General features: G+C 36.9%; 4 protein-coding genes and 2 long non-coding RNA genes across 8 annotated transcripts in view; 3 read left to right on the forward strand and 3 right to left on the reverse strand.

Annotated features, from left to right (window-relative positions):
* Positions 1 to 12,323, reverse strand: LOC113684962 (fibroblast growth factor receptor-like 1). Its single transcript, XM_089196424.1, has 8 exons — positions 11,548 to 12,323; positions 11,275 to 11,431; positions 6,308 to 6,601; positions 5,891 to 5,926; positions 3,803 to 4,099; positions 3,203 to 3,586; positions 2,442 to 2,489; positions 1 to 1,150 (listed from the first exon to the last, which is right to left on the reverse strand). Exons 2-8 carry the CDS (start codon positions 11,357 to 11,359, stop codon positions 843 to 845), a joined length of 1,452 nt encoding a protein of 483 aa, XP_089052550.1. The 5' UTR covers positions 11,360 to 11,431; positions 11,548 to 12,323; the 3' UTR covers positions 1 to 842.
* The window catches only part of LOC149050353 (uncharacterized), a 25,741-nt gene continuing 7,733 nt past the window's right edge, over positions 6,613 to 24,620 (forward strand). The window contains exon 1 of the long non-coding RNA XR_016183659.1: positions 6,613 to 8,344. This is a non-coding gene — a long non-coding RNA (uncharacterized LOC149050353). The remainder of the gene's footprint in view (positions 8,345 to 24,620) is intronic.
* On the forward strand, positions 8,408 to 10,181 carry LOC149050354 (uncharacterized). The gene is made up of 2 exons (XM_089196438.1): positions 8,408 to 8,578; positions 8,835 to 10,181. The coding sequence occupies exons 1-2, from the start codon at positions 8,546 to 8,548 to the stop codon at positions 9,135 to 9,137; spliced, it is 336 nt and encodes a 111-aa protein (XP_089052564.1). The 5' UTR covers positions 8,408 to 8,545; the 3' UTR covers positions 9,138 to 10,181.
* Positions 12,612 to 16,838, forward strand: LOC149050355 (uncharacterized). 2 transcript variants are annotated; one of them, XM_089196439.1, is made up of 4 exons: positions 12,612 to 13,067; positions 13,634 to 13,707; positions 13,933 to 13,986; positions 14,742 to 15,811. In XM_089196439.1, exons 1-4 carry the CDS (start codon positions 12,970 to 12,972, stop codon positions 14,816 to 14,818), a joined length of 303 nt encoding a protein of 100 aa, XP_089052565.1. In that variant the 5' UTR covers positions 12,612 to 12,969; the 3' UTR covers positions 14,819 to 15,811. The 2 variants fall into 2 exon arrangements, with proteins under 2 accessions (XP_089052565.1, XP_089052566.1); XM_089196440.1 differs by lacking the exon at positions 14,742 to 15,811 and adding an exon at positions 16,271 to 16,838 and having other exon boundaries at positions 12,654 to 13,067.
* On the reverse strand, positions 15,729 to 20,906 carry LOC149050356 (uncharacterized). The gene is made up of 3 exons (XR_016183658.1): positions 20,466 to 20,906; positions 19,490 to 19,528; positions 15,729 to 17,975 (listed from the first exon to the last, which is right to left on the reverse strand). It is a non-coding gene; the product is annotated as an uncharacterized LOC149050356 (long non-coding RNA).
* The window catches only part of LOC113684947 (uncharacterized), a 59,039-nt gene continuing 56,701 nt past the window's right edge, over positions 22,283 to 24,620 (reverse strand). For both annotated transcript variants that reach the window (XM_089196411.1, XM_089196412.1), the window contains exon 13: positions 22,283 to 23,431. In XM_089196411.1, coding sequence (XP_089052537.1) covers positions 23,124 to 23,431 — 308 coding nt within the window. In that variant the 3' untranslated portion in view covers positions 22,283 to 23,123. The remainder of the gene's footprint in view (positions 23,432 to 24,620) is intronic.

The raw sequence follows: 24,620 nt of genomic DNA on the forward strand, positions 1-24,620 counted from the left end.
TTTCTTGTTTCAAACCCACAAGGTACTTTATTTCAACCAAAATCAATCAAAAATAACATTTTAACTATGGATGAAATTGAAACGCACGAGGAAATAAGTCAAAGAAAAAACACTTAAGGTGTGAGAACCGTTTCCTACTAACATCTCCTTGAAGCCGTCCATCGTTGCGTGACGAGACCAAACATGCTGCAGAAAAGAGCGGTCCCTTCGGTAAGGAAACTGGTTCTAACAACTAAAACGTTGATCCTTTCCCTTCGACGGTTGTAGAAAAAAACTAATCGAAACTGAACTGAAGAATTGAATTTGAACAAAGCCTGACAAACCCTCTTGTGTTTCTTTGAGGGTATGCGGTTTTATTCATTTATTCTACTAAACTGAAATTCTGCTCATGGTTAATTTACTATGTTTGTTACATCCATTTTGAAATCCGTCGTGATCCTTGCAATCTGACAGGCTCTCATCGTGCGATTTATCCACGAATCGCACCACTTTATGTTCTAAATCGCATCTTTTTCCAAGCCAATGAGACAACTTTATTAAAACACATCAACCATTCAAGGCTTATTTAAAGAAATCCATCAAATCGCAAGGAAAATGAAAGACAGCTTTTACAACTTTTTCCAAACCAGCTCATCACTGAATCAATAAAATGTTTGTAGAGACTGAAATAATCTATATTTGAGCGACTGTATTATGCGATTTTCAAATAGATGGAACAAAGTGATAACTACTCTTCGTGTCGGGCAATTTTAGATGTCTTGCCGTAATTTTTTCCCCCTCGGCCCCTTTTCTCTTTTAACTTTACTTTTGAGTTCCTCTTTTATGTGGCTTTTTATCTACAATCAGTTAGTGCCAAAATCATTCCCGAGTCCTTTTAGGTCTGGCACTACTACGTACTCATTTGACTGGACTACGTACTTCGCTTGAAGTGAATCGATGTTGTGTCGGCTTTTCATCGTTGCGGACGAGCTCGCTCGGCCTTTCTTCACCTGCCAATAACAGAGACCGGAAGCTATGATCAACATAACGACCACGCCCACTGAAACTGCGATTACAGCCGCCGGGTACCTTATTCTATCAGTCCAACCCATTGACGTCTGCGTAACTGCTTCAATTTCAGAACTGATGGATGTCAGGCTAACAGTAGAACCTACACAAGAATAAATCAAACATATTTATCTCTCCATCTTGAGTGAATTCCCTCCTTTTCCTCAGCACTACAAAAGTTGCTTAAAAATTGCCAAAATTCCAAAAAGTTGCTACTTAAAATTTGTTGATATCTATATATAAATGTTAATTTATAGCCTTATTTTTCGCCTTCACAATAATTACTAACAACACAGGTCAAGAAAGTCAGCTTTAAAGGGTTGCTCGCAAATATGGGCGAAATTTAAGAATACTCTTTAGTTAAACGGAAGAAAACACATGGTTCATTTGACGTCTTTCCGAAAGTCATTTTAGCCGATTATCTGTTAAAATCTTAGATAAGGATCTCAATAGGCCTGCCAAATGTTGTCACGTGACAAGTTATGTGTTCAAAAGGTTAACAAACAATTCATGAAATTCGTGTAAATTGAAGTTTTCTATGAAATCGTTGACTTTTTCGTCCTTTATATGTGCTCTAAACTTATATTTTGCTCAAAGATTGTCGAGAAAGGCGAGAATTCCTCGAGGTTGCTACAACCGCAAAAAGTTACTCTAAACGCCAAAAGTTGCTCAAATGTTGCTGAACACAATCAGGACAGACCTACTCTCAAATATCAAATGAGCGCTAATACCTATTGAGCTACGAAGCGAGACAAATTTCAGTAGGTAGTTCCGCGTAAAGGGATCTGACTACAAATAGTAAGTTGTTGCTTTGATCTGAGGGTGACGACAGGTTATTAGTAATTGAAGTCGTCGTAACAAAGAAAGGTAAAAAATCTGGTTTCGACTGGTATTGAGCTCGTCTTTGCCAAATGCGACTAGGGAACTTAACCTTCAGCAAATCCCTCAAAAATTCTCTGAGGTAGGCGTTGTCTTATATTTAGTGCGCACGTAGTGTACCACCTGGCGACCATTCATAATTTATAGCCTGGAGCTAGGGGTAGAGGATTTTGAGGGTGGATCACATGGTTTTCAGGGGGAACAGAGGGGCAGCATTCGTCGCCAAAGTACAAAGGGGGTGGGGACTACAAAAATTGACTGCTAATTAACTGCCAATGAGAGGGAATCAGGTGAATTTTATCGTGACGCAGACAAAATCCTCCAAGCCCCCCCTTGCCAGGAAGCCCCCCTCCCCAGGGTGCCTCCCCCCCCTTCCCAGGACGACGAATAATAACCGGTCTTTTAGATATGTACCAGAAATGTGAAAGATCGTGCTTCTTTTTTTTCTGAGATAGAGAAATTACAAATGTTATTTTAAAAAATGAATCATGTCCGTCTTTCACGGCTACACTTACCATCTGTGGTGCTTTCAGTTCGCTGAGCTTCATTTGGTTTTGCTTTATCTTCACGAATTAGAAAAGAGAAAAAAATAAGTTATGCTCGGTTGGAAATAATTTTCAGTAAATGATCCGCTATCATAAAGCAGTCACTTTTTTCAGTTGGCCCGCGTTTGATTTATTAACATCCAAGTGAGTCACGATACAAACACTGTAACTGAGTGCTGTAAACCCAAATAAAACCTAAGCCGCTTAGTGGCGCTAGCTCTTTCGAGCAAACACAACACGTAGTCGTGCAAAAATCGACCCTCCGTGATTCCCGAGACGAAGGGGACTCTCAAGAAAAGAAAGCTGTTTACAAGGGCTTCACGGAAAATGAATTACACCCAATGGATTCACCTTTTACCCCCTAACATCAGTATCCACATTCTCCACACTATTCACTATTCGTAAGGTGCTGACATGGAGAACTTGTTGGATAATCAAGAGCTGCTTTAGTTGGTGATCATTTCCTCTATTCTCTCACCTTAATGTTTGATTCAAGAGTGATATTATAAGGAGAAATTAGATGCTAGTCACTCTTAGGGGTTAAAAGGTTAACAAATAAATTCCATGTTGCCGTGCGTCTGTTCAGTAACATATCACAGATCACGTTAAAATGTGGTAAGAAAAACAGCTGCTATGAGCAAATCACAGAAAGCCCCTAAAATCTGATCATAATAAAGTGAATGATAACAAAAATTATTAAGAACTAGTAATCTTATTATAGTTTTACCTACCGATGTTTTGGACAATGATGTAAGCATGTTCGGCTGCGTAACCAACAGCATTTCTCACCATGCAGGTGTATTTGCCTTCGTCCCTCTTTGTGACATTTAACAAAGTCAACTTCACTCCGTGGAAATCAAACTTTTTGCCACTACTTGGTGGCACAATTACAAGTTGGTCTGTTTCTCCTTTATTCACGATTTCGTAGTGAGGACTTTCAATTGAACCGTTTACCGAACTGTTGGCCGAACCGTTGGAACGTACAGGAAACCACCTTAACCACTGGAAATGAGGCACGGAATCACTTAATGCTTTGCATGTTAAGCTGGCATTCTCTCCTCGATAAACTGTGACATTTTCCATGGGTAGAACGACTGGTTCAGCACGAGCTCGTTCTGAAAAATTGAAAAGAGAATACTGTCAATACTGTCCATGTAACCCAAAAACATCCATTGTTTCGTTACTTGTAATGTTTATTTTAATTTGACTTTTTAAATGGGATTTATATTGACCACAAGAGTTTGAAGATTCTTTTTCTCAGATAAAGAAAACCGTGAGTACTCTTCAGAGTCTGTGTCAGCTAGAAAAATTTGAAGGATTTTTCCTCCTACCATGAACGTCTACTTTGTATGTATGATTAATCCATCCGTATGAGTTGCTCACATTACACATGTATGACCCAGTGTCAGAGGGAACCAAGTCCTTCAATCTCAACAAGGTTGTCCATGGACTCAAATACAGTTTGTTGCCCCCTTTCCTTTCCTTAAACAATTTTCCGTCTTTGTACCATTTCACGGTAGGACGAGGGTTTCCGTCGGCAGAACAGTCCAGCTTTAAAGAGTTTCCAACTGGTACTGCAAGAAAGTTGCGCCTCATCTTGCTTTGCTTCACCGTAAATCTTGGAGCAGCTGTGAAGCACAGAACAGCCACAGAATTTGAGCATTGAACTTCTCGACGACCGCCCGGAATCTACCCCTTTCTAACACATTTTAGGTTACAGTCTAAACATTATTTTATTTTAGGTGTTCTACAGTACTGGTCATATGGTGATGGTTCAGAGCTTTATCACATGCGGGGCAAAATAACTAAGTGAGGATTGGCTGAGAAAGAGGGCATTTTTTCTTAATCACGAGGGCACTTTGGTAATCAAGAGGGCATGATTACTTGATGCTGATGAAGCTTTTTTGCTGTTTGAGGCAAAGATCTATTGATTGCAATGTAACTGAATAAAGCCATGTAACGTTGATAACTGTATTTTGAGAATAAAGTATTCATTGAATCTCTTTAAGAGTTACTTTCTTTTTTACATTTGTGGCGGCATTGAAAGGGCTTCATCGCGCGGAAATCGTGCGCAAATGCAATTCCCTCATATATTTTGCCATTTATGTAATAAACAAGTAATCGCTGCACTCTGCGAACAGTAGTTGTAAACTTCTTAATTCTCCGACGTGTTTCGTTTAACTGTCGTGGACTTCTTCAGGAAGTTTGACATGTTAACACGAAACTAAAACCGTGGCCCCCTACATATTTTTCTCACCTTGCTATAAAAATGTTCAAAATTTTTCACAACTTCGCCTGTTCCTGTTCGTAAGTCCAGCCAAACCTATACGGTCATTGGCCCCAGTAAAAGCCGCTGACAACAGCTTATGAATACAGGTGTTTCGTGTTAACTTGTAAAATTCCCCGAAGAAGTCTACGACAGTTAGACGAAACGCATCGGAGGATTAAAAAGTTTTACAACTACTGTTCGCAGAGTGCTGCTCACTAGTTTACATTTCTAAAAACTGTTTTCAAAAATAATTCTTAACGTAGACATTAAATCACTAATATTATTTACCGTAATTGCTCAGATTCTTGTGGTACCTAAAAAGCAATATTAACCATGCCACGACATAACGAACATTTTGGCTTTTTTCCGCAAATTCGTTAAATCGAGGTTTTCGATATAAAGAACCCTCAATATAACGAAGCAATTTCCCTGGTCCCTTGGCATTTCGTTGAATCGATGTTCTACAGCAATACATCACTCTGACCCAAAACCTGTTTGCCCTTTAACTCCCACATGTGATTAACATGTAACTTCCCCGGTATAATATCCACACATTATCCAGCAAACAGGCAATGAGAACACTTAGAAGTTGCTAACACCAAATTCTCTTTCCTCCGGCATTTATAAGGAAATGCATGTAGCAGCTAAAGGGGAGAATCAACAATCATATCTTGGCCTTTTCTACTCCCGAGTTAATGTTTAACGCACAAAGCGTAGAACAATTACGAAATTTACTGGATAACATATGCGATTGCTAAAATATTATTTTTTTAAATTGGATTTACAAATCTTAACTTTTGATTGGGTATTGTAGATGAGCTTCAACACTTCATCAATGTTTTTTCAAGAGATTACAATTTCTTGATAATTTTTTTTCATCATCAGTTTTCTTCTCGGAGGGTGTTAATGGAGTTATCCGACAGCCTTACAACAGCCAAAAATTTAGCCGTTAGCCGTTGATTGGCCAAAATTAGCCGTAACGTTACGTTAGCCGTAAAAGCCATCACCCCATTGAGACTGTCTTCCAGAGGAAGGTTGCTTTTCTCTATTTCAAAGAACATCAATATCGACTCCTGTATCAACTAAACTGCTTCTATATTCATCTTTCACTAATTTCTTCCAATTAGAAATGAAAGCACATCTGTCTTACCTCCTACTGTAATTTTGTTGGCATTCAGTGCTGGAGCTTAAAGAGAAAAACACAAGAAATTATCTAGATGGAAAATGCTTTTGTGATGCAGATTATCTGAGGCCACACACATCTGAATCTTTCTATTCACGTCCTGACCGGATTTTGAACTCCCAGCTGTCTCAGTTAAATACTTTAAGCAATCGTAAAGGAAACATTGCACCTTCGTCGGAAATAACTTTTTGTGATGGCAAGTATGAAATTACCATCTTTTCCCTTCTTATTTGCCTACCTCAGCAACTCCTACTTAAACTGACATCACCTCAGTTTGTCGCACACAACTAGTATAAAAGAACTTTGCTGCCCAGGATACCGCTATAAATCACATGCGTACTTGTATTTTTAAAACAGCTCAAATGGTCGCAAATGTTTACTTACTTCCGACAAATAGGTGCATTGTAAAAGAATTCTCGCCACAGTCATTTACTGCGACACAGGTGTAGAAGCCGGCGTCCTCTTTCTTGGCTCTTTTTATCTCTAGGTATCTGTAGAGTTTTAACCTCAGACGTTGATGACTCGATGGAATGAGCGTCTGATTGTCTTTGAGCCAGTAATACCTTGGTTTTGAGGTCTGACCAACGGTTCTGATCTGGCAAGTGAGTTTAACATCCTCACCGCTGGTCACCTCGATGATTTTTATCTCGTTTCCTTCCTTTTCACGAATTTTAGGAACTGAAAAAGAAGCAAAATTTTTGTGAGTTCAACCCGAAACACCAAAGATGCCCTTCCTGATCCATCACTAAGATCCACATTACTCGAACACCCGCAATTAAAATATTAATGTTTGGTAGAGGTAACGGTAATCCTGTAAAAATTACATATTAAATTCAGTGTTCTTACTAACGACTCTCTCAACAGGCGAGCAAACACGGAAACAAATACTGGGAACCGATGTATAAAGCTTTTTCCCTTGTAGACTCCCCTAAAACAGTAACCCTGACGCAGAGAATGCGGCAACCCTGACATAACTGTGACGCATCTATCAGCTGACTGCGTCACTTTCCATCGCCGATACTATCATAATTATATACTGACTGACAGGTCACATTTCAGAATATACGTTATGAAGTTCACATACTTCCATAAACACACTGTATGATGATTTTTCCACTTCTGTCAATTCCAGTTTTCCAATGAAAGAAAATTCGTAAGTCCTGGTGTTGTACGTTAATAATCTAAATTCGCGTTATATCAATCTTTATTCCATGTACCTGATCAATTTTTTAATACAGCGATGATTTGGCCAATGAGAGCCTACAGGGTAAGCAAAAAATCTAACAAAAGCTATCAAAAAGTCGATGATGACTGACTTGAACCTATTTCACGAGATGGAACCAGCTCATTATCAAACTGAAATTATCTGATTTACGCTTCATTAGAATATAAATCTCTAAAAATCGTCTCTCAATGAGTTCGTGGCTGGAACTCCCCTCGGCTAACGAGCTGATTTCAAATGAATAAAGGGGGTTAATTGCTAAAGAAACTATAGTGCTGCGTCGGTGGGAGAGTAAAGCGTCAATCGCTTTGACGAAGGGCTAACGCTCGAAACGTCAGCCTTTAAACTCTTCACGGTGGCCAAGTTACATTATCAACTCAGTTGATAACACTAAATTACCCTGAAAATCTTAGTCAGTCCGATTTAAATGAATGAAAATTTGTTGACGGTCTAATTAGGAGTTTTGGATTTTGCCTTTCACCACCCCTGCCTTTTCAGAGAATTTGTTTTCTTTAAAGCTTAGGATGCGAACCTAGAACTTAATAATCGAAATATATGTTAATAAATACAGGAAGTATCTTTCAGTTTCATGTTCGTCTACGACATTGGGGTAATTGTTCAGTCGAGTCAAAATTTGTTTACAAACATAAACGTGAATTTATTCGACGTAGCATAACTAGAAAATCCCAAAATTGCAGAGAAAGAGACAATATCGAAAGCTTTTTTGGCGACACAAAACACAAATTGATGATGATAGACATTTACATCATCGAGTTGCTGAAATGGATCTAGTTTTTTCCCTTTCGAGTTTGTTTTGCAATCCTTAAGACTTTCAGACTCCTCGGTAGACAAAGTAGTTGCCACCACAAGGATGTTATAATATATGGAAATAATAGTTGTTAGCTGTTCATTTCATACTTTTTTTGGAAGATCGTCTTCATAACTTCCTCTTGATTAAAAGGCACAAAGTTTGGCGAAAATGGAGTGAGTCTTTTGAATTAAACCAATTTAGATGCAGAATGCAGTCAATTTCCGCTTGAATCGGAAGAGTCAAAATTGCCAAACATGGCGCGTATCTGGATTTTATTTTGAACCTGGAATTCCTACAAATGCGACAAAGAAGAAACTTGGACCATTATCTACTCTTTTTCGATATCATGGGTATGATATAATGATATGATGGCCTTGCTGCCAGGCAAGTAAGGCGAATTCTTTTTAACGGGCTGCCTGAATGACCATGATAGACTTATTCTAGTTTAAGATTATTAATTAACGTGCAACAATCCACAGTCAATCTAAATATATTGATATTGTTTCATCTAGATGCTATTTCTCAAAACTTTGCATCATCAAAGAAACGTAGACGACAGGAAGAAAATGGTACTTACGAGCATTATCAGATGGAGCAAAAGAAGCGACAAAGAATTAAAAGGGTAAAAAAATTTGTTTGGCTCTTTAACACTCTATTATCTTATCAGCTTGTATGTTTGAGTAAATTTCAAAAGGTTTGAATTCAAGTTTCATCTAAAAACAGGGTAAGGTTCAAATTACACTGTAGATCTGCTGATAAAAAACATTTTATGCCGAGAACAACTCTGACCAGTGACACAAGGGCTTTACAAATAATTTATTGTAGGAATTGCTCACCATTCGGTATTATAAAAACTTATTTCACATTTTCCCTTTTAGAAACTGGATAAGAGACTCAAAGTGGCAAGTGAAGAAGAGAAGAGACAACCAATTTTGGAGGCCCTGCATCCTAGTCTTGTCTCCTCAGACGAGTCTGATGAAGAAGATCCCACATCAATGGTAACAAGGCCCCTTACCTGGAGGACAGAAGAAGTTACCAACTTCTTCCATATACTAGACCAGAGGTATAAGTCTTCCATGACGAATCAGCAAAAGAGGCAGTCAGTGAACAGAAGGGTTGGTAGACCAAGTCATAGAAATAGTAGAGAGATCCCAGAAAAATTGCTCTGGGCCACCACCTAAATTTAATTTTAATTTTAGTATACAGTCACTCAACTCTCTTCCCTAGGACCATCTCTTATAAAGTTGCCACATTTCTACCCAATTATACAGATGATGTAGGTCTACCATCTCCATCCTTTTATTCTATATGAATTTAGTTTTTAATTTAACAATTTGCTGATTTCAATTTTCTCACAAGAAACCACCTTAGTTGGCAAATGTGAAGTGAGACTTCTGTACAATCATGGTTGATTACAAGAGAGTTTGAAGACTGTAAACATATACATGTATAACATGTAATATTTTGAGCAATTTAAGTAATTGAGCAGCCTACATTTAAGTTATTGTCAGTGGATAGTGAAATCAGTTTCTAGAATATTTTGCCTTCCCTGACCACCATTTGGCACTTATGTCCAGGATTGAATGCAGGTGTTTTTTGGCAAACAATTCACATTATATGAATAGATTTTTGAACATCATCACACTACATTATCACATAATTGTGCATTTAAGTGAATTTTTATTAGTGAGAACAATTTATCATGCTCATTTTAAAGAGCCCAAAATCCTTGACATATCTGCTATTTTAGAGGTGGCGGCAATTTTCATTTTCCTTTTGGAGTTCTCTTGTTCTCCATCAGATGGAGTACTCTAAGATTTTCTCAGTCCAAGTAAATATTTTCTCTTTAAGTTAATATTTTAGAAGTTTCAATGATTTTCAAACTGGCTCAAACTGTTTTAATTAATATATCCGAGTCAAAGATACATGCAGCCTTCACAGTTAAGGTTTAAGAAAATTCTGTGTTTGAATTGCAGCTAGTTGTATTTTTAGTCAATTAAATTTATTCTTCAGTTCCAATTTCAAACATTAGAAGTTTTTAAAATAGATCTAAGGTATAAAATTAAATGTAAGGTGGTATTCTCAGAATGTTGCCTTGATTCCCTCAGCACATGAAGTTCACATAATTATATTTTCTTCAAACCTTGACACTCATTTTTGCAAAATGTCTATAGTTTGTATATATAGACCCGCACATAATTTTTCAGACAGTCATCCTTCCAATTTTACAATATCAGTTATACTGTACGGGTTAAGTTTTGCCTCTTGGCTTTAGAGAGAAAAAATGTGTAAAGTGAAATAAGGATGACAAACATGATTGTTATCAGGCTCCGTTTTGGGCTCTGAATAAATTGTACCGCTAACATCACTGTGCATTAATAAACTTGATAAGAATTATTAAAGGAGTGCTAATCCTGTCTGGGAGAGGGAAATAGGACAAAATGCTTTGAGAACCTGCAGTAGAGCTGAGTCCAGGAAGTGAAATTTAACGAACAGTAATTAACCGTGCGGCGGTAAACGCGGGAAAATGCATCCCTTGCACGAATTCACCGTTACAGAAAATACCGGAAAATGCATGCTTTCGACTGGTTAATACCAGTGAACATAACGTTGGAATGCGCAAAATGGCAGAATACATGTTGTTTTCCATAGATTAGCCGAACAACAATAAAAGGTAAAACGCCTGAAAATGCGTTTTCACGAAATTTCTCGAATTCACTATTGCGGAAAAACGTTGGAAAATGCATGCTTTCGACTGGATAATTCTCGTGAACATTTCGTTCACCGGGCGTAAAATGGTTGCGAACAAAAGAAAACATGGCATTTTCTATACGTTATACGAACTGCAAACTCTGGAAAATATTATGTTTTCCCGTATTTACACACATTAACCTTCCCGGAAAATGCGTGTTTTCAGCTGTTAACTCCGGTGAATACGTTGTTGTTCACTCGGAAAATGCAAATGAACGAAAGGAAAACACGCTGTTTGCCATGTGTTAACCGAGCGGTTAATGCCGGAAAATGAATTGTTTACCTGCATTTACCGCGAAGGAAAACTACCGAATAATGGAACGAATACTGGGATTCACCGATGCGAAAACGCGCAGAAAACGTCGGATTTTCCATAGGCAAAACACGGGTAAATGATAGTAAATTGCCACGTTTTCCGTAAATTCAACCTTCGTTTTCCGTACGGTAAACGCTTGTTTTTTCTGCCGTGTCAATGACTAAACTATCGTTGCTTAAGGCTAAGGATACACTTAGAACAATACCCTTCTTCTTGACAGCGGATAAGAATGAACGTAAATTCACACCAACCTGAACACGCATCCGCGTGCCAATTATCCAGAAAGCTTAGGACAGCAACAAGAATCGCTTTGAACAGGAGTGCACTTAGTATCATGACGAAGAAAATACTCCTACTTTGGGTGATCTCTCGAACAGCTTCCTTGAACAGCTTTAATTGTAATTTCGTCTTGAGACCGTTAAGGAAAAGGAGATGATTGACTGTCAAATATTTGAGAAAACCAACACACTGACAAAGTAGAATTTGGAGCAACGCTACAAAGATAGCAATTTATATTTGCCTACCTGTTTTTCATGGAGAAACAAATAACCTTGCACCGGATGGTACAGAAGCCAGCGGATTCTGACTCTGGCTGGATTCCAAGCCCTTAAGGTCAAAGATAACGTCAGTATTTGAAAATCATCGCTAGATCACGCACAGAGTCATACCACAACCAAAACATCAAGGTTACATTAGGTCAAAACTTGGCAGACAGTCAGTAGTGAACAAGGTCCCAACGATTCTTACTTATAATAATCCCGATATATTACTATAAAAACAAATCAGCTTTTACTATTGGCACGCAAATACAACTTGTTTTTAGCACATACAGTATTTCGGCTCTCGTCGTTTAATCTGTAAACTGATGTAAGTCATGTAGTAGTTTCTGTAAGCCGCAGATGTCATATTTTGCGGTTAAAAATAAATATATTTTCAATCACTCTGAAAAACAGTCGAGCATGATTTGGTGGCCGTCGTCTGGTAACATTCAACACCTAATTAAATAATAATAATAATAATAATAAAAAAAAGGGAACAAGCGGAGAGCAGAGTCACTCAAGTTTGACATGCTACTGAATGCGTTCGCGGGAACAGCAGCGTGTCAAACCGAAACCAAAACTTCAGCGAGAACAGTTTAACTTCACAAATTTTATAATCTATCTTAATTGGCTGAAGCGGTTCAAACAGTCAAACTTACTTAAAAGGCACAACTGAACAAAATGCATAACTTGCTTAATTGTTTCAACGAAACAAAATGCATTACTTAGCAAAACAAGTTTCCGATGCCGAGAACACCAGAACGCCAACATAAAACGCAGGAAACTGATATTAACAAGTTATAAGTACTATAAGAGTCACTTCCGTTTGATAATGAGGAGGGTTCGCCAGAGTCACAGAAAGAATGACAGGTTTATTTTCTCATACAAAGAAAAGCTTCCCGAATGATAGACAACCGGCATACAAGGCGGAAGTCTTAAAAAAACCTAGAGGCATATCTACACGTACTCAGGCTCTTGTAATGATAAAATCTAGGTTTTTATTCACACCTATATTGTACAAGATTTACGAAAATCTTGCGAAACCATGCGAAAATCATTTAAAAGGTATTAGGAAATGTTATCGCTTATGCACAATGTTTTCATATGGTTTTCAATGATTCCTTGAAGCTTAAATGTAAAAACTCTTGTAAGCAAGCATGCACACCAAAGCCTTGACAGTGATTTGTGATTGGAACGACCTAATTAAAACTCAGGCCTCTAATGGCGCACCCAATGAATCATCTAAATATCAAAGGGATCAGTATTTGCGTTGTTGGGGTTCCTCGTTGAATGGACCCCTGCATAATAATCCCAGATCTTATTAGCCTTATCAATACTTACTAATCAAGGTTTTTTAAGAGGATTTGAAACAAGGGTCGTGAACTTCATCAGAGTCTTGAAATCAACATGGTATACCTTAGACCTTTCTGTGATGTGTTCATTTGTGATTGTAATTCAAGTACGGATATAGAAATTGTTGCCGTATTTCGTCAACGTTTCGTGAGGTAATGATGTGTTTAAATAAATTTTCTACATACGTTCTGCCACAGATTTAATTAGGGAGTCACGACAGCTATGCCTGGGATAACATCGCTCAAAAAAAACACTTCCCTTTTGCCCAAGTATTTTTTCGAGTAGCGCATGATATGTTTGCTGTCTTAAACGGCGCCAGATCTTTTCTGTCAGCAAAACGTGAGAGGGGAGCGTAGAGTTCGAAGCAGAAAAGTGGATAATTTGCCCAAGGGGTTCCCACTTTCAGACTGCGCAAAATTTTGGAATTTTATAAGTGATTATGAACGATAAATTCGTATCGGCACCATAATTTAGGGAGGTTTTGTGAACGCATTATCAGTTTACAACTTGTAAACCATTTCTGTAATCTACTTGGATATTTTCTTTTGAATTAATCTAGTCACACTCTCGGAATTTCATCAGTAATTTACAACGATAAATCCGTATATGTAACACAAGTGAAGCACACGTTAAACTTTCCATACGATTTTAGGAAACTATATTTAATTGACTTTCGATAAATTGACCTGCATAACGCATTGATTTTATTATTTTGTAGCCCCAAAAGCCCGGCTTATGACTCTAGAGGTACTGAACTTGATTTTTTACACAAGGCACCCTTGAAGAAGGAAGGTTAGAATAAAATGATTGCTTTTACGACCGTACATTGCACCCAGTTTACATAATTATGTAGATAATTGCTTAAAAAAAAACCTATTATTCAGAAGCAAAGACACGTAAGTAATATGCTTCTGCTTTATTTTATTGCAAGGGGTTTCTTTTCATGTAACTTATATCCATTCCTTTAATTTCCTCCTTAACCTGCCTGCAAATAAATAAGTTTTGTTTTAATTCAAGAGCGAGAAGATAAAACAGAAGTGTTGCAGAGTTCTCTTTACAGACTGAATTCAGGTGAGAACATCAGTAAACTAGTTGATGTCATAAGCTCCTCCTGAACCTTTAATTTTATTGCCCTAGTCTTTTTTCACAAAGCCTCTTTTATATCTCTGTGTACCAGCCAGTGATTAATATCTCAGTGAATAGATATGCCATATTTCATCAGTCTCTTTAAATTCCATCCTTAAGTTTTTTTGCATTTACTATTTTAAAATTCATAAATGGCATTCTCTTTTCATCCATGTTAAGAGATATTACACATTTTTTACACTAAAATCTGAATCATGAAGTCAACTTAATTTCAGTGAGTTTGAAACTTCATTGTACATAAGAAAACTTTACTGGAATATGTCACAGTCTTTCTGGTACATATGATTACATAACCATTTAACTTTCAAGATTTTATTAGTAATTCTCTTTACTGTCTGCCATACAATTCATGTGATGTTTGTGTGGAGAATTTGGAATTGGATCAACCAATTATCCTCTAATTGATATCTTTTTTAAAATTCTCATTACTCGTCTGCTTGATATTGTACTGATTGTACTGATAGTGTAAGGAGAAATTCTGTTTAGGTCACTAGTGGGACTAAAACAGTTAAAATGTGGGATTTCATTGTATTGTAATGATTACAAATTTCTTATGCTTTCAAATGTAAAAAAAAATTTGATATGAATCTGATGTTATGGAATAATGGAATAACCTGTTGCTGGTAGCTTATGCCTTTAATGTTTAAATATTCATTGGAAATGCTTTTCTTTGAAAGCAGGGATACAGAAGTTTTCGAAGCTGGTAGAAATAAGCTGTTTGCAAGAAATGAAAATCAAACTGACAATCATACCTTAATGCTTGACATGCTTCACTCAAACATGTCAGTTGTGTGTACCTACCACCGTAGAGATGTCTTTCATGAAAATATTTTTTGGTGTGGCTGTTGTTCTTTGTTGATCTTTGTTGCCAAAAAAAGCTGGTAAAGGCACTCAACTTCAATTTTTATGTACACAAAGCACCCTCCAAGGTGGAAGAATAGAAGACCATAGACTAATGTTTACCAGGCACTTGCACTCACCACAATTATAATATTCAAGCAATACTCTACATATATAAAACTGATTACCTGATGTCTTCAACCCATTACACCCTAATATCAGTATGCATATTCTCCATACTGTTCTCCATACATTTCCTGATGTGCTGGGAAGGAGAATTTGTTCAACAATCAAGAGGTTCTTCGGTTGATTACCATTTCCTTTATTCTCATGACCTTAATGCTTGATTTAGGGATGATATTGAAAGGAAAAATTAGATACTAGTCACTCTCTGAAATTAAAGTGTTAATAACTGTACACATTTTATGTGCTACTTGCATTTGTCGGCAACAGTAGTTAAGATTGTTATGAAAGCAAACAGATGAACAGAAGGCAATGAAATAAAGGAAACTATAAACTTTACCCTATGGTAGAAGAAATGATCACAGAATACTTAAGAAAGGAAACTTGAATTGTGCTAGCCAACTTCCTCTATTGCCCTTCATGTTTTTGATCAAATAAAATTTAATCAGTTGTAGGGTTTGATTACACTGTGTTAAATCACCAGTGTGGACTTGATTCTTCTCAGATGTCAGCTGTTAAAAGATGGATACTAAAAATAGATGACCATAAGAAAAAGTACACATCTTGAAAAAAATCACACTAAAGTAGTGGCATGATTGATTTGTGATATTTAGAATGACAGAAGCAGGAAAAACATATAGAGCTTTTTCCTATTCACTAGTAAGTTTACTAGATTTCGAATTGTACATTCAAACTGTGTGAAATTAAATTTATCCATATCATGCTTCATCATGGTTTGTTTACATGGAAAAGTAATTGTTATTGTAGCTTCACAGATGTTTTCATTGCTGTCGCAACTAACATATTCATAACAAAGTTTCATTTAACATAGAATGTTTCAAGAACTTTCTTTCTTTCTCTCCAACATTATTTACTATTTTTGAAGCACTATTAACCCTTTGCACCCTAACATCAGCATGCCAATTCTCCATACTGTTCTCAATACACTTCGTTATGTGATTGTTTTTAACAATCAAGAGGTTCTTTAGTTTATTATTATTGCTTTTATTCTCATAACCTTAATGTTTGATTGAGGGGTGATATTGAAAGGGGAAATTAGATGCTAGTCAATATCAGAAAATTAATTGTTAAAGGAAGAAGGTTACTAAAAACATTATAACTTTGATTCAAGCAGCCAAGTATTTGAATATGTGAGTAACATTTGATGTTTTCACATGTAACACAGGATGATCAAGCTGAAGATGGCCTCAAAAAGGAGTGAACTCGACTGTAACAAATAGGTTACTACTTTAAATTTGAAACTTGGGCACTTGGTAAATACAACTTGACTTGCAATTCTGATGATTACAGTTTGATGAGGTAATTGAAATGTCAGTCCCCAAGCAGGAACCACCCACATGACCTGTATAGTCATAAGCTATGAGATACCTTGAGGCAAATGTATTTGTGTCAGTGGAACTATTGTAAGTACAGTACCACCTAGTGACAAAAATTAATAATTTCCTGTAAGTATGAATGTTTGAGAGAAGTTATAGTGGTAACCAACCCTTTTTTGTTAAAATGCATAGGATTTGATGATTGTAATGTATATCTCTTAGCTTTTAAACTTTCAACTTTGTATTAATTGTAACTGTTTACCATATTTATTTCTTTCTACCTCAAGTCCTCAAAAGTTGATACAGGTTATCTGATTTTCTTTGTTTGGCATTGTGTGATTACATAATTTTGCTGTGTAAGTTGCCACATTGTAACATGTAATATTTTTATTTGAATTGCATTTGCTCAAACTTTCATTAATGCATGGTGTTTCTTATCAATACTCATACCCAGACTAAACATTGATGTAAGGAATTGGTCACAAGATATGTGAGTTTTAAAGGGCGGGAAACTGGAAAAGCAAAGATTCCCCTTTAATTAGGACTGAAATTAAAGTGGGCTCTGCTATTTTAATTCATGCTTTTACTTTGACCTGCATGAAAGTTAAATTAATTGGCATCTGCATAATGCACAAAGCAAGAATATAAATGACTTAGCTAAATAGGTTATAAAATTGAAATAAGAAAGTTGTGCAGACCATATCTTGCCTTTTATCCTTCTCTGGATATTAATTTTACTCAAATAACAAAGTCACTATCAGTCTCTCTCACTCCCACTTTCCACTGAGCTTATGGAAAGATGATAACCTCAGTATTTTTTTAATGAAGAAAGGAAAGCCTGCCCTCTTACTACAGATAGTTCTTTTGTGCATCATTAGAACACAACTAATATTATTTGTACATGAAGTTGATTGTCCTAGGTAGGCTAACCTATCAAATTAGTTGGGAAAATTTCTTTGTTTGACTCTATTTTAACTGACAAACCTAAGCTGTATAAATCGAAACTTGAAATTTATTTCTTCTCCTTTTGAGGTGTGCATCAAAATTTTGAAGTCATGGCAGGCTTGAAATACAGGTTTATAAGAAATCTGCATGTGTGTGTGTTTTCAACATATAAAACTGGTAAAAAGGTTGCTTAGCTTTTTTCATCAACATACATTTCTTTTTCTAAGAATCTTGTTTATTTGGCCTATGATGAGTTCTAAATTTTCAAAAAAATTTTACATTCTTTTGAATATTCTTAGATCTCCCAGTATCAGTTAATATTCATGTAACTAAAATAATTACATCACTCCAACATTATTTCCTTTTCATCAAAATTTGATCTTTTTTATCTCCATTTTCAATTGTCGCCACAGATATCTCAGAAAATTCAGTGACCATGCGCAACTGCTTTACCATGGATGGAAATGTTAAAGAAATCTCCAACAATGAACCTGACTCTGTGACCCGTTTACGAAATTCATGGCACTTTAAAAAGAAACTGCAAAATTACTGTCTCGCATTTCATAACTCGCCAGTAATGTGTGGCTGAGTTTAGGCTGAACAGCCATACTGAAAAAGAAAAAACACAAACTTAATGTTAGAAGATGAGGTTTAAAGATAAATACTTCCTACAAATTGTCCTGAAGGTTGTCAATGTCGTTCGCAGAGTCCTCGTCCTTTTTGACAAGTGGTCGTGCGCCCCTTCAGGGAACTAAATTATCTGGTCATCCGACTTCCTTATGAGCATCTTAAACGCAAGTGTAAAGATAAACTAAAATTCTCGTCACGCCCCGCATAACGTGATTGATTCGCGATCGTTTGCTTAGACAAGTTAGTAAATGGCCACTGCATGGATGTTACAAAATTGCCATTGCAAGTCAGTAAGTTGCCAGGGCAAATTACTTAATCAGGGGTCATCGCAAGTTACTGAGCTGCACCTGCAAGTTATAAGAATAACCACAACAAGATATTAGACTGCCATTAGAAGTTAATAAGTTTCTATAGGGAGGTAGTAAAATAACATGACAAATTCCGAAATTACCATTGCAACGTACTGCATTGCCACTGCCATTGGTTAGCTGCTGGAGTAAGTTACTAAATTGCTAATGCAATTTACTAAATAGGCATTTCAAGGTACAACAATACAAAGGCAAATTCAGTCTTAAATTGCCTTTGCAAACCGTACTAAATTGCCACTGCAAATTGCTCAGTTGCTATTGTAAGATACTGAAATACCATGGCAAGTTATCAAATTGCTTTTGCAAGTTACTAAATTACCATGGCAAGTTATGTGTCCATTGCAAGTTATTAAAATGAGATGATAAATTCCTAAATTGCCATTGCAACATACTACATTGCCACTACAAATTGCTTAGTTGCTGGTGTAAGTTTCTAAAATACCATGGCGAGTCAATAAATTGCTAATGCAATTTACTAAATAGCCATTACAAGGTACAGGAATACAAAGGCAGATTCTTAAATTGCCTTTGCAAACTACTAAATTGCCACTGCAAATTGCTCAGTTGCTATTGTAAGATACTGAAATACCATGGCAAGTTATCAAATTGCTTTTGCAAGTTACTAAATTACCACTGCAAGTTACTAAAATAAGATGGCAAATTCCTAAATTGTCATTTCAATTGCTATGGCAAATTGTCAAGTTGCTATTGCAAGTCACTAAAATACCATTAAAAGGTATTAGAATAAGATAGCAAATTTCTAAATTGCCATTTCAAAGTTCTCAATTACCACTGCAAATGACATGTTACTAAAATACCACGGTAAGTTACTAGATTACCTTTGCAATTTACTAAGTTACCATTGCAAGTTGTTATGTTATCATTGTAAGGCACCAAGTGATGCCATGCAAGTTTAGGTTGCAATTGCAAGTTGCATGTCATTATGTTGCCATTGCAAGTTACCAAGATGTGGTCCGAAGTAAGCAACTTGCACGCCAAGTTACGAAGTTGCGAACCAACAAACAAACAAAAGAAAAAAGCACAGTCAACGGTAACGGTTAAATTCAACTTTCCATTAAATTATCGTTAGGAGGGTTAGTTGGATAACATATTAAAAAAGCTCACCAGGCTGTTGGTCATGAGTTGGAAGAATTGGAAGAGCCTCTGTGAATTACAAAGAAAAACCCTCAGTATATGCGAGTGAACTAAATGGCATTAAGTGATTTTTCTTGAAAACACAACCCAGACAAATAATTTCATCAGGAATTAAAAAAGCATACACTGAGAGAGAGTATAAGCTAACAAACTCTTTATATCTTTAACCTTATTCACACATTTCCTTATTTTCTATACATATGTAGTTGTTTTTATGGTTACCCGTTATTTGCATTTTATCGCTCGATCATAATCTTATTTTATTCAAACTACCATTAATGCTGGTCATGTCGCCAGACTATATCTCTAACAGTCATTTCCATCAACCCCTTCAGTGAACATGTTTCACAACATAGGGATTTGTAAGAGGAAAAGCCCAACAAATTAAAATAAAACGAAACAAGCGTGTCTCTGTTCAAATACCAAAACTGGTCATCTGCTACCTCAATCAGATTCAAAACTAAAACCAGTTGCGACTTGATCACCCTCGTTTTCCTGCGCTTCATACAGTTTGCTTGTTTTTACTTCGAGTTCGCATTAGATGCCTGCCCGTGATATTTTTCTTTCTATGCCAGTTTGGCTTTTGAGATTGCTTTGGTTTTGATTTCACGACGCTCAATCGAAAAGTGCTCCAATGTGACATACCATACGTACCTCCTTTACCCACAGGACGCACTTACAGAGGCTGATCCTGGTAGAACCCAGGACATATGTCACCTATGACCCCAACGTTACACGAGGCCTATTACACCGATGATTTTTTTTGAAAGCTTGAAGGTGACCTGTCATCGGAAAGTGTTGGGTTCAAATTCTCACCTGAAGTCAGATTCCCCTCTTTCCTACGTTAATTTGACATCTTTATATTTACTTATTTTGTGCGAACATTTTCCCTCGATGGTTGTGTACTTTATAGCCAGTTCATAAAATCATTTTCTTCTTAACGAACCTGTCTCACAGATAAACCCGTTCCTCTGACTACATGACGCAGTCCTCCATCTTCCTTCATCTTTATGAGGATTCATGAGTACGCATTCCATGGACTGGTTATGTTTTGAGGGTTCACTGACGTTCCAGTTGGTGTATCTGCGAGGATTGGTATCTGTCCAAAAGAAAAGAGTCCTCCCAGATCAAGCCATAAAGGCCAATCCAAAAATCAGTGCTGGTTTCTCGAACGATAGTATTCAAGAATGCCTGTTCTTGCCTGGAAAATGAAAAGCCATAACCTCTTTTAGTTCTATTTAGTTTTGGTAAATAAACTTGTCTTCCAATTTGTTTGGACTCAACAACTGCTTAGTCTTAATTGGACACTAGTTGGAACGAGCACCCACTTAAGGGCAAATGCAATTATTTCATCGCTAATCAGCATCTTTAAAAATGCCTGAAAATTTGAAAACAAACCAAAGAGCATGTCAGCCTCGGAGAAAGCAATATGAATCAAAGTGGTTTATAACGGTTTCGTTTCTTATCAAACGTCAATTCTTTGATTAACTGATATTTCTACTTTTTTTCTTGTTGAACTGAAGGAAACAAAGAAATGTCTGAACGAATTTTGCTAAATCTTGATCTGATTATCAGCCAGGTACAAATTCATCTCTGGATAAGAGGATGAGGAAGCAATTTTTCCCGTTAGACAATCACAATATCTGTGGGTACCAATTAGGACTCTAGGACGACGTGACAGCAAACCTATTTCAGGAAGTAGAGTTGTATTCTGCTTTCAGAAAAGATTGCACAGATGTGACAGCTTATCATAAGAACATTACCCGACAAGCCTCGAGCACACCTCATCACGAAGCAAAACAAAACACTGCATTACCAGTAAGTTTTCGACATAAAAGAGAAAAGAGACGAGCTAAAATAACTAACCGTAGAAGGCTCAGACTAGAGCTGTGGTATAAACGCGTAACTTGTAAGATTAATAATGGTAGAAGGACCAAGAGGAGTCCAATTCGGTCTTTAATCATAGGAGTGATTGACAAAATCGGGCGACCGCAAAGCAGGAGTTCTATTTGTTAATTACGAGTATGATTGCAGAAAGAATTGGACGACATAAAGTCCTGTTATCAATTAATCAGAAATATAACAAAATTTTAGAAAGAAGCTGGACATCAGTTGTACGTTTTCATTAAAAATAACCTACAGTTAACTCGGAGAAATGCGAGTCAACAGCGCGCGCACATGACGCGTTCTGTCCACATTTACAAGGCCTGACGTGTTAACTGTCCTTTTGACTAAGACATAGTATGATGCTACTCCGGTTTAAAGATTAAATGAATGTGACCGAGAAGTTACAATTCATAGACCCAACGTTTCGACACTCCTGTCTAGTGCCTTCATCAAGGGTGATCAAATTGCTGCGACAAGAGGTATTTTAATATGCTTACTAATTAGCTGCCCTTTTTTCTGACGAGGTGTAAGTGGGCGTCAGGTAATAAGCCGCCGTCATCACGATTTAACTGTCCTATTACACTGTCCAATTACAAGCGTGATGCAAACATTGTGCTATTAGCGCTAAAATCGGGCTGGTGATAACCAATCATAGTACACGCAAAGTTGCATACTTTGAAAGTTAAATTTGGAGAACGACCTTCAAAAGAAGGCTGATACGAAGGAGGGACACTGAAGGAAAACCCGACCCAGCTCTACTCCCCCGACCCATGTTCCCATTCCTTCCTCTCCTCCCTTAATGTTTCTCTCAAGCCCTTTGACCTTGTTCTATTTCCCTTTGCTCTTTTTTTTTTGTTAACGATTCACATCATGACGTTTCTTGTTTCAAACCCACAAGGTACTTTATTTCAACCAAAATCAATCAAAAATAACATTTTAACTATGGATGAAATTGAAACGCACGAGGAAATAAGTCAAAGAAAAAACACTTAAGGTGTGAGCACCGTTTCCTACTAACATCTCCTTGAAGCCGTCCATCGTTGCGTGACGAGACCAAATATGCTGCAGACAAGAGCGGTCCCTTTGGCAAGGAAACTGGTTCTAACAACTAAAACGTTGATCCTTTCCCTTCCACGGTTATAGAAAAAAACTAATCGAAACTGAACTGAAGAATTGAATTTGAACAAAGCCTGACAAACCCTTTTGTGTTTCTTTGAGGGTATGCAGTTTTATTCATTTATTCTGCTAAACTGAAATTCTGCTCATGGTTAATTTACTATGTTTATTACATCCATTTTGAAATCCGTTGTGATCCTTGCAATCTGACAGGCTCTCATCGTGCGATTTATCCACGAATCGCACCACTTTATGTTCTAAATCGCATCTTTTTCCAAGTCAATGAGACAACTTTATTAAAACACATCAACCATTCAAGGCTTATTTAAAGAAATCCATCAAATCGCAAGGAAAATGAAAGACAGCTTTTACAACTTTTTCCAAACCAGCTCATCACTGAATCAATAAAATATTTGTAGAAACTGAAATAATCTATAATTGAGCGACTGTATTTTGCGATTTCCAAATAGATGTAACAAAGTGATAATTGCTCTTCATGTCGGGCAATTTTAGATGTCATGCTGTTATTTTTCCCCCTCGGTCTTTTTTCTCTTTTAACTTTACTTTTGAGTTTCTCTTTTATGTGGCTTTTTATCTACAATCAGTTAGTGCCAAAATCATTCCCAAGTCCTTTTAGGTCTGGCACTATTACGTACTCATTTGACTGGACTACGTACTTCGCTTGAAGTGAACCGATGTTGTGTCGGCTTTTCATCGTTGCGGACGAGCTCGCTCGGCCTTTTTTCACCTGCCAATAACAGAGACCGGAAGCTATGATCAAGAGAACGACCACGCCCACTGAAACTGCGATCACAGCCGCCGGGTACCTTATTCTATCAGTCCAACCCATTGATGTCTTCGCAACTGCTTCGCTTTCAGAACTGATGGATGTCAGGCTAACAGTAAAACCTAAACAAAAATTAACCAAACATATTTATCTCTCCATCTTGAATGAATTCCTTCCTTTCCCCCAGCACTACTTCAAAAAACATTTAAACCTTTTTCTTAAAATACAGATTTAAAATAGGCCACAGAAACGACCTGCTAATGTCGAAAGGATCTTCACAACTCGACCACTATTAAACTCATGGCATAAAAAGAAGTCTAAATACTTCAAGCTTCGACTAAGCCCCTCAAATAGGCCTGTCCTGATCATGCTCGTAAAAGCACTGGAAAGTTGCTCACTGAAATGCTAAAAAGTTGCTTAAAAATTGCCCAAATTCCAAAACGTTGCTACCTAAAATTTGTTGATATCTATATATAAATGTTAATTTAAAGCCTTATTTTTCGCCTTCACAATAATTACTAACAACACTGGTCAAGAAACCTAGCTTTAAAGGATTGCTTGCAAATATGGGCGAAATTTAAGAATACTCTTTAGTTAAACGGAACAGAACACATGGTTCATTTGACGTCTTACCGAAAGTCATTTTAACGATCGCAATAGGCCTGCGAAATGCTGTCACGGTGACAAGTTATGTGTTCAAAAGGTTAACAAACAATTCATGAAATTCGTATAAATTGAAGTTTTCTATGAAATCGTTGACTTTTTCGTCCTTTATATGTGCTCTTAACTTATATTTTGCTCAAAAATTGCCGAGAAAGGCAAGAATTCCTCGAGGTTGCTAGAACCGCAATAAGTTACTCCAAACAGCAAGTAACGAATGAATATTCAATTATTAGTAATTGAAGTCGTCGTAACAAAGAAGGATACAAAATCTGGTTTCGACTGGGATTGAGCTCGTCTTTGCCAAATGCGACAAAGGAACTTTACCTTCAAAATATCCCTCAAAAATTATTTGAGGTATGTTTTATGTGTTTTTACAGGAAATAAAACGTTTCGATAATTCTGTTTGATACCAAAGTCATTCCCTCAGGCCAGAATTAAGCTCCTGTCTAGTTTGAAAAAATACGAACAAGAAGGCTTCTTGATACATGTTATATCGCATTTAAGTGTTTCATTTGCTCGGCAAGACGGAGAGAATCATGAAAGCAAGATATTCACAAATACAAAGGTGCATCCAACGAAAATATGGTCATCCTTATTTGCAGCAACCATCAGTCAAGATTTTCATGAGCTTTTCTTATATTTAGTGCG

The sequence above is a fragment of the Pocillopora damicornis genome, chromosome 2, assembly GCF_964200805.1.
Source record: "Pocillopora damicornis chromosome 2, jaPocDami1.2, whole genome shotgun sequence".
Classification (NCBI taxonomy): Eukaryota; Metazoa; Cnidaria; class Anthozoa; order Scleractinia; family Pocilloporidae; genus Pocillopora; species Pocillopora damicornis.

Excerpts from the sequence above, each read along its gene's own strand:
- LOC149050354 (XM_089196438.1), top strand. The coding sequence starts at position 8,546 with ATGGAGCAAAAGAAGCGACAAAGAATTAAAAGG. Across the intron at positions 8,579-8,834 it reads AGCGACAAAGAATTAAAAGG|AAACTGGATAAGAGACTCAA; the intron begins GTAAAAAAATTT and ends TTTCCCTTTTAG.
- LOC113684962 (XM_089196424.1), bottom strand. The coding sequence starts at position 11,359 with ATGATACTAAGTGCACTCCTGTTCAAAGCGATTCTTGTTGCTGTCCTA. Across the intron at positions 4,100-5,890 it reads CAACAAAATTACAGTAGGAG|CTGCTCCAAGATTTACGGTG; the intron begins GTAAGACAGATG and ends TGTGCTTCACAG. Across the intron at positions 1,151-2,441 it reads AACTGAAAGCACCACAGATG|GTTCTACTGTTAGCCTGACA; the intron begins GTAAGTGTAGCC and ends ATTCTTGTGTAG.
- LOC149050355 (XM_089196439.1), top strand. The coding sequence starts at position 12,970 with ATGGTATACCTTAGACCTTTCTGTGATGTGTTCATTTGTGATTGTAAT. Across the intron at positions 13,068-13,633 it reads TTTCGTCAACGTTTCGTGAG|CCCCAAAAGCCCGGCTTATG; the intron begins GTAATGATGTGT and ends ATTATTTTGTAG. Across the intron at positions 13,708-13,932 it reads GGCACCCTTGAAGAAGGAAG|AGCGAGAAGATAAAACAGAA; the intron begins GTTAGAATAAAA and ends TTTTAATTCAAG.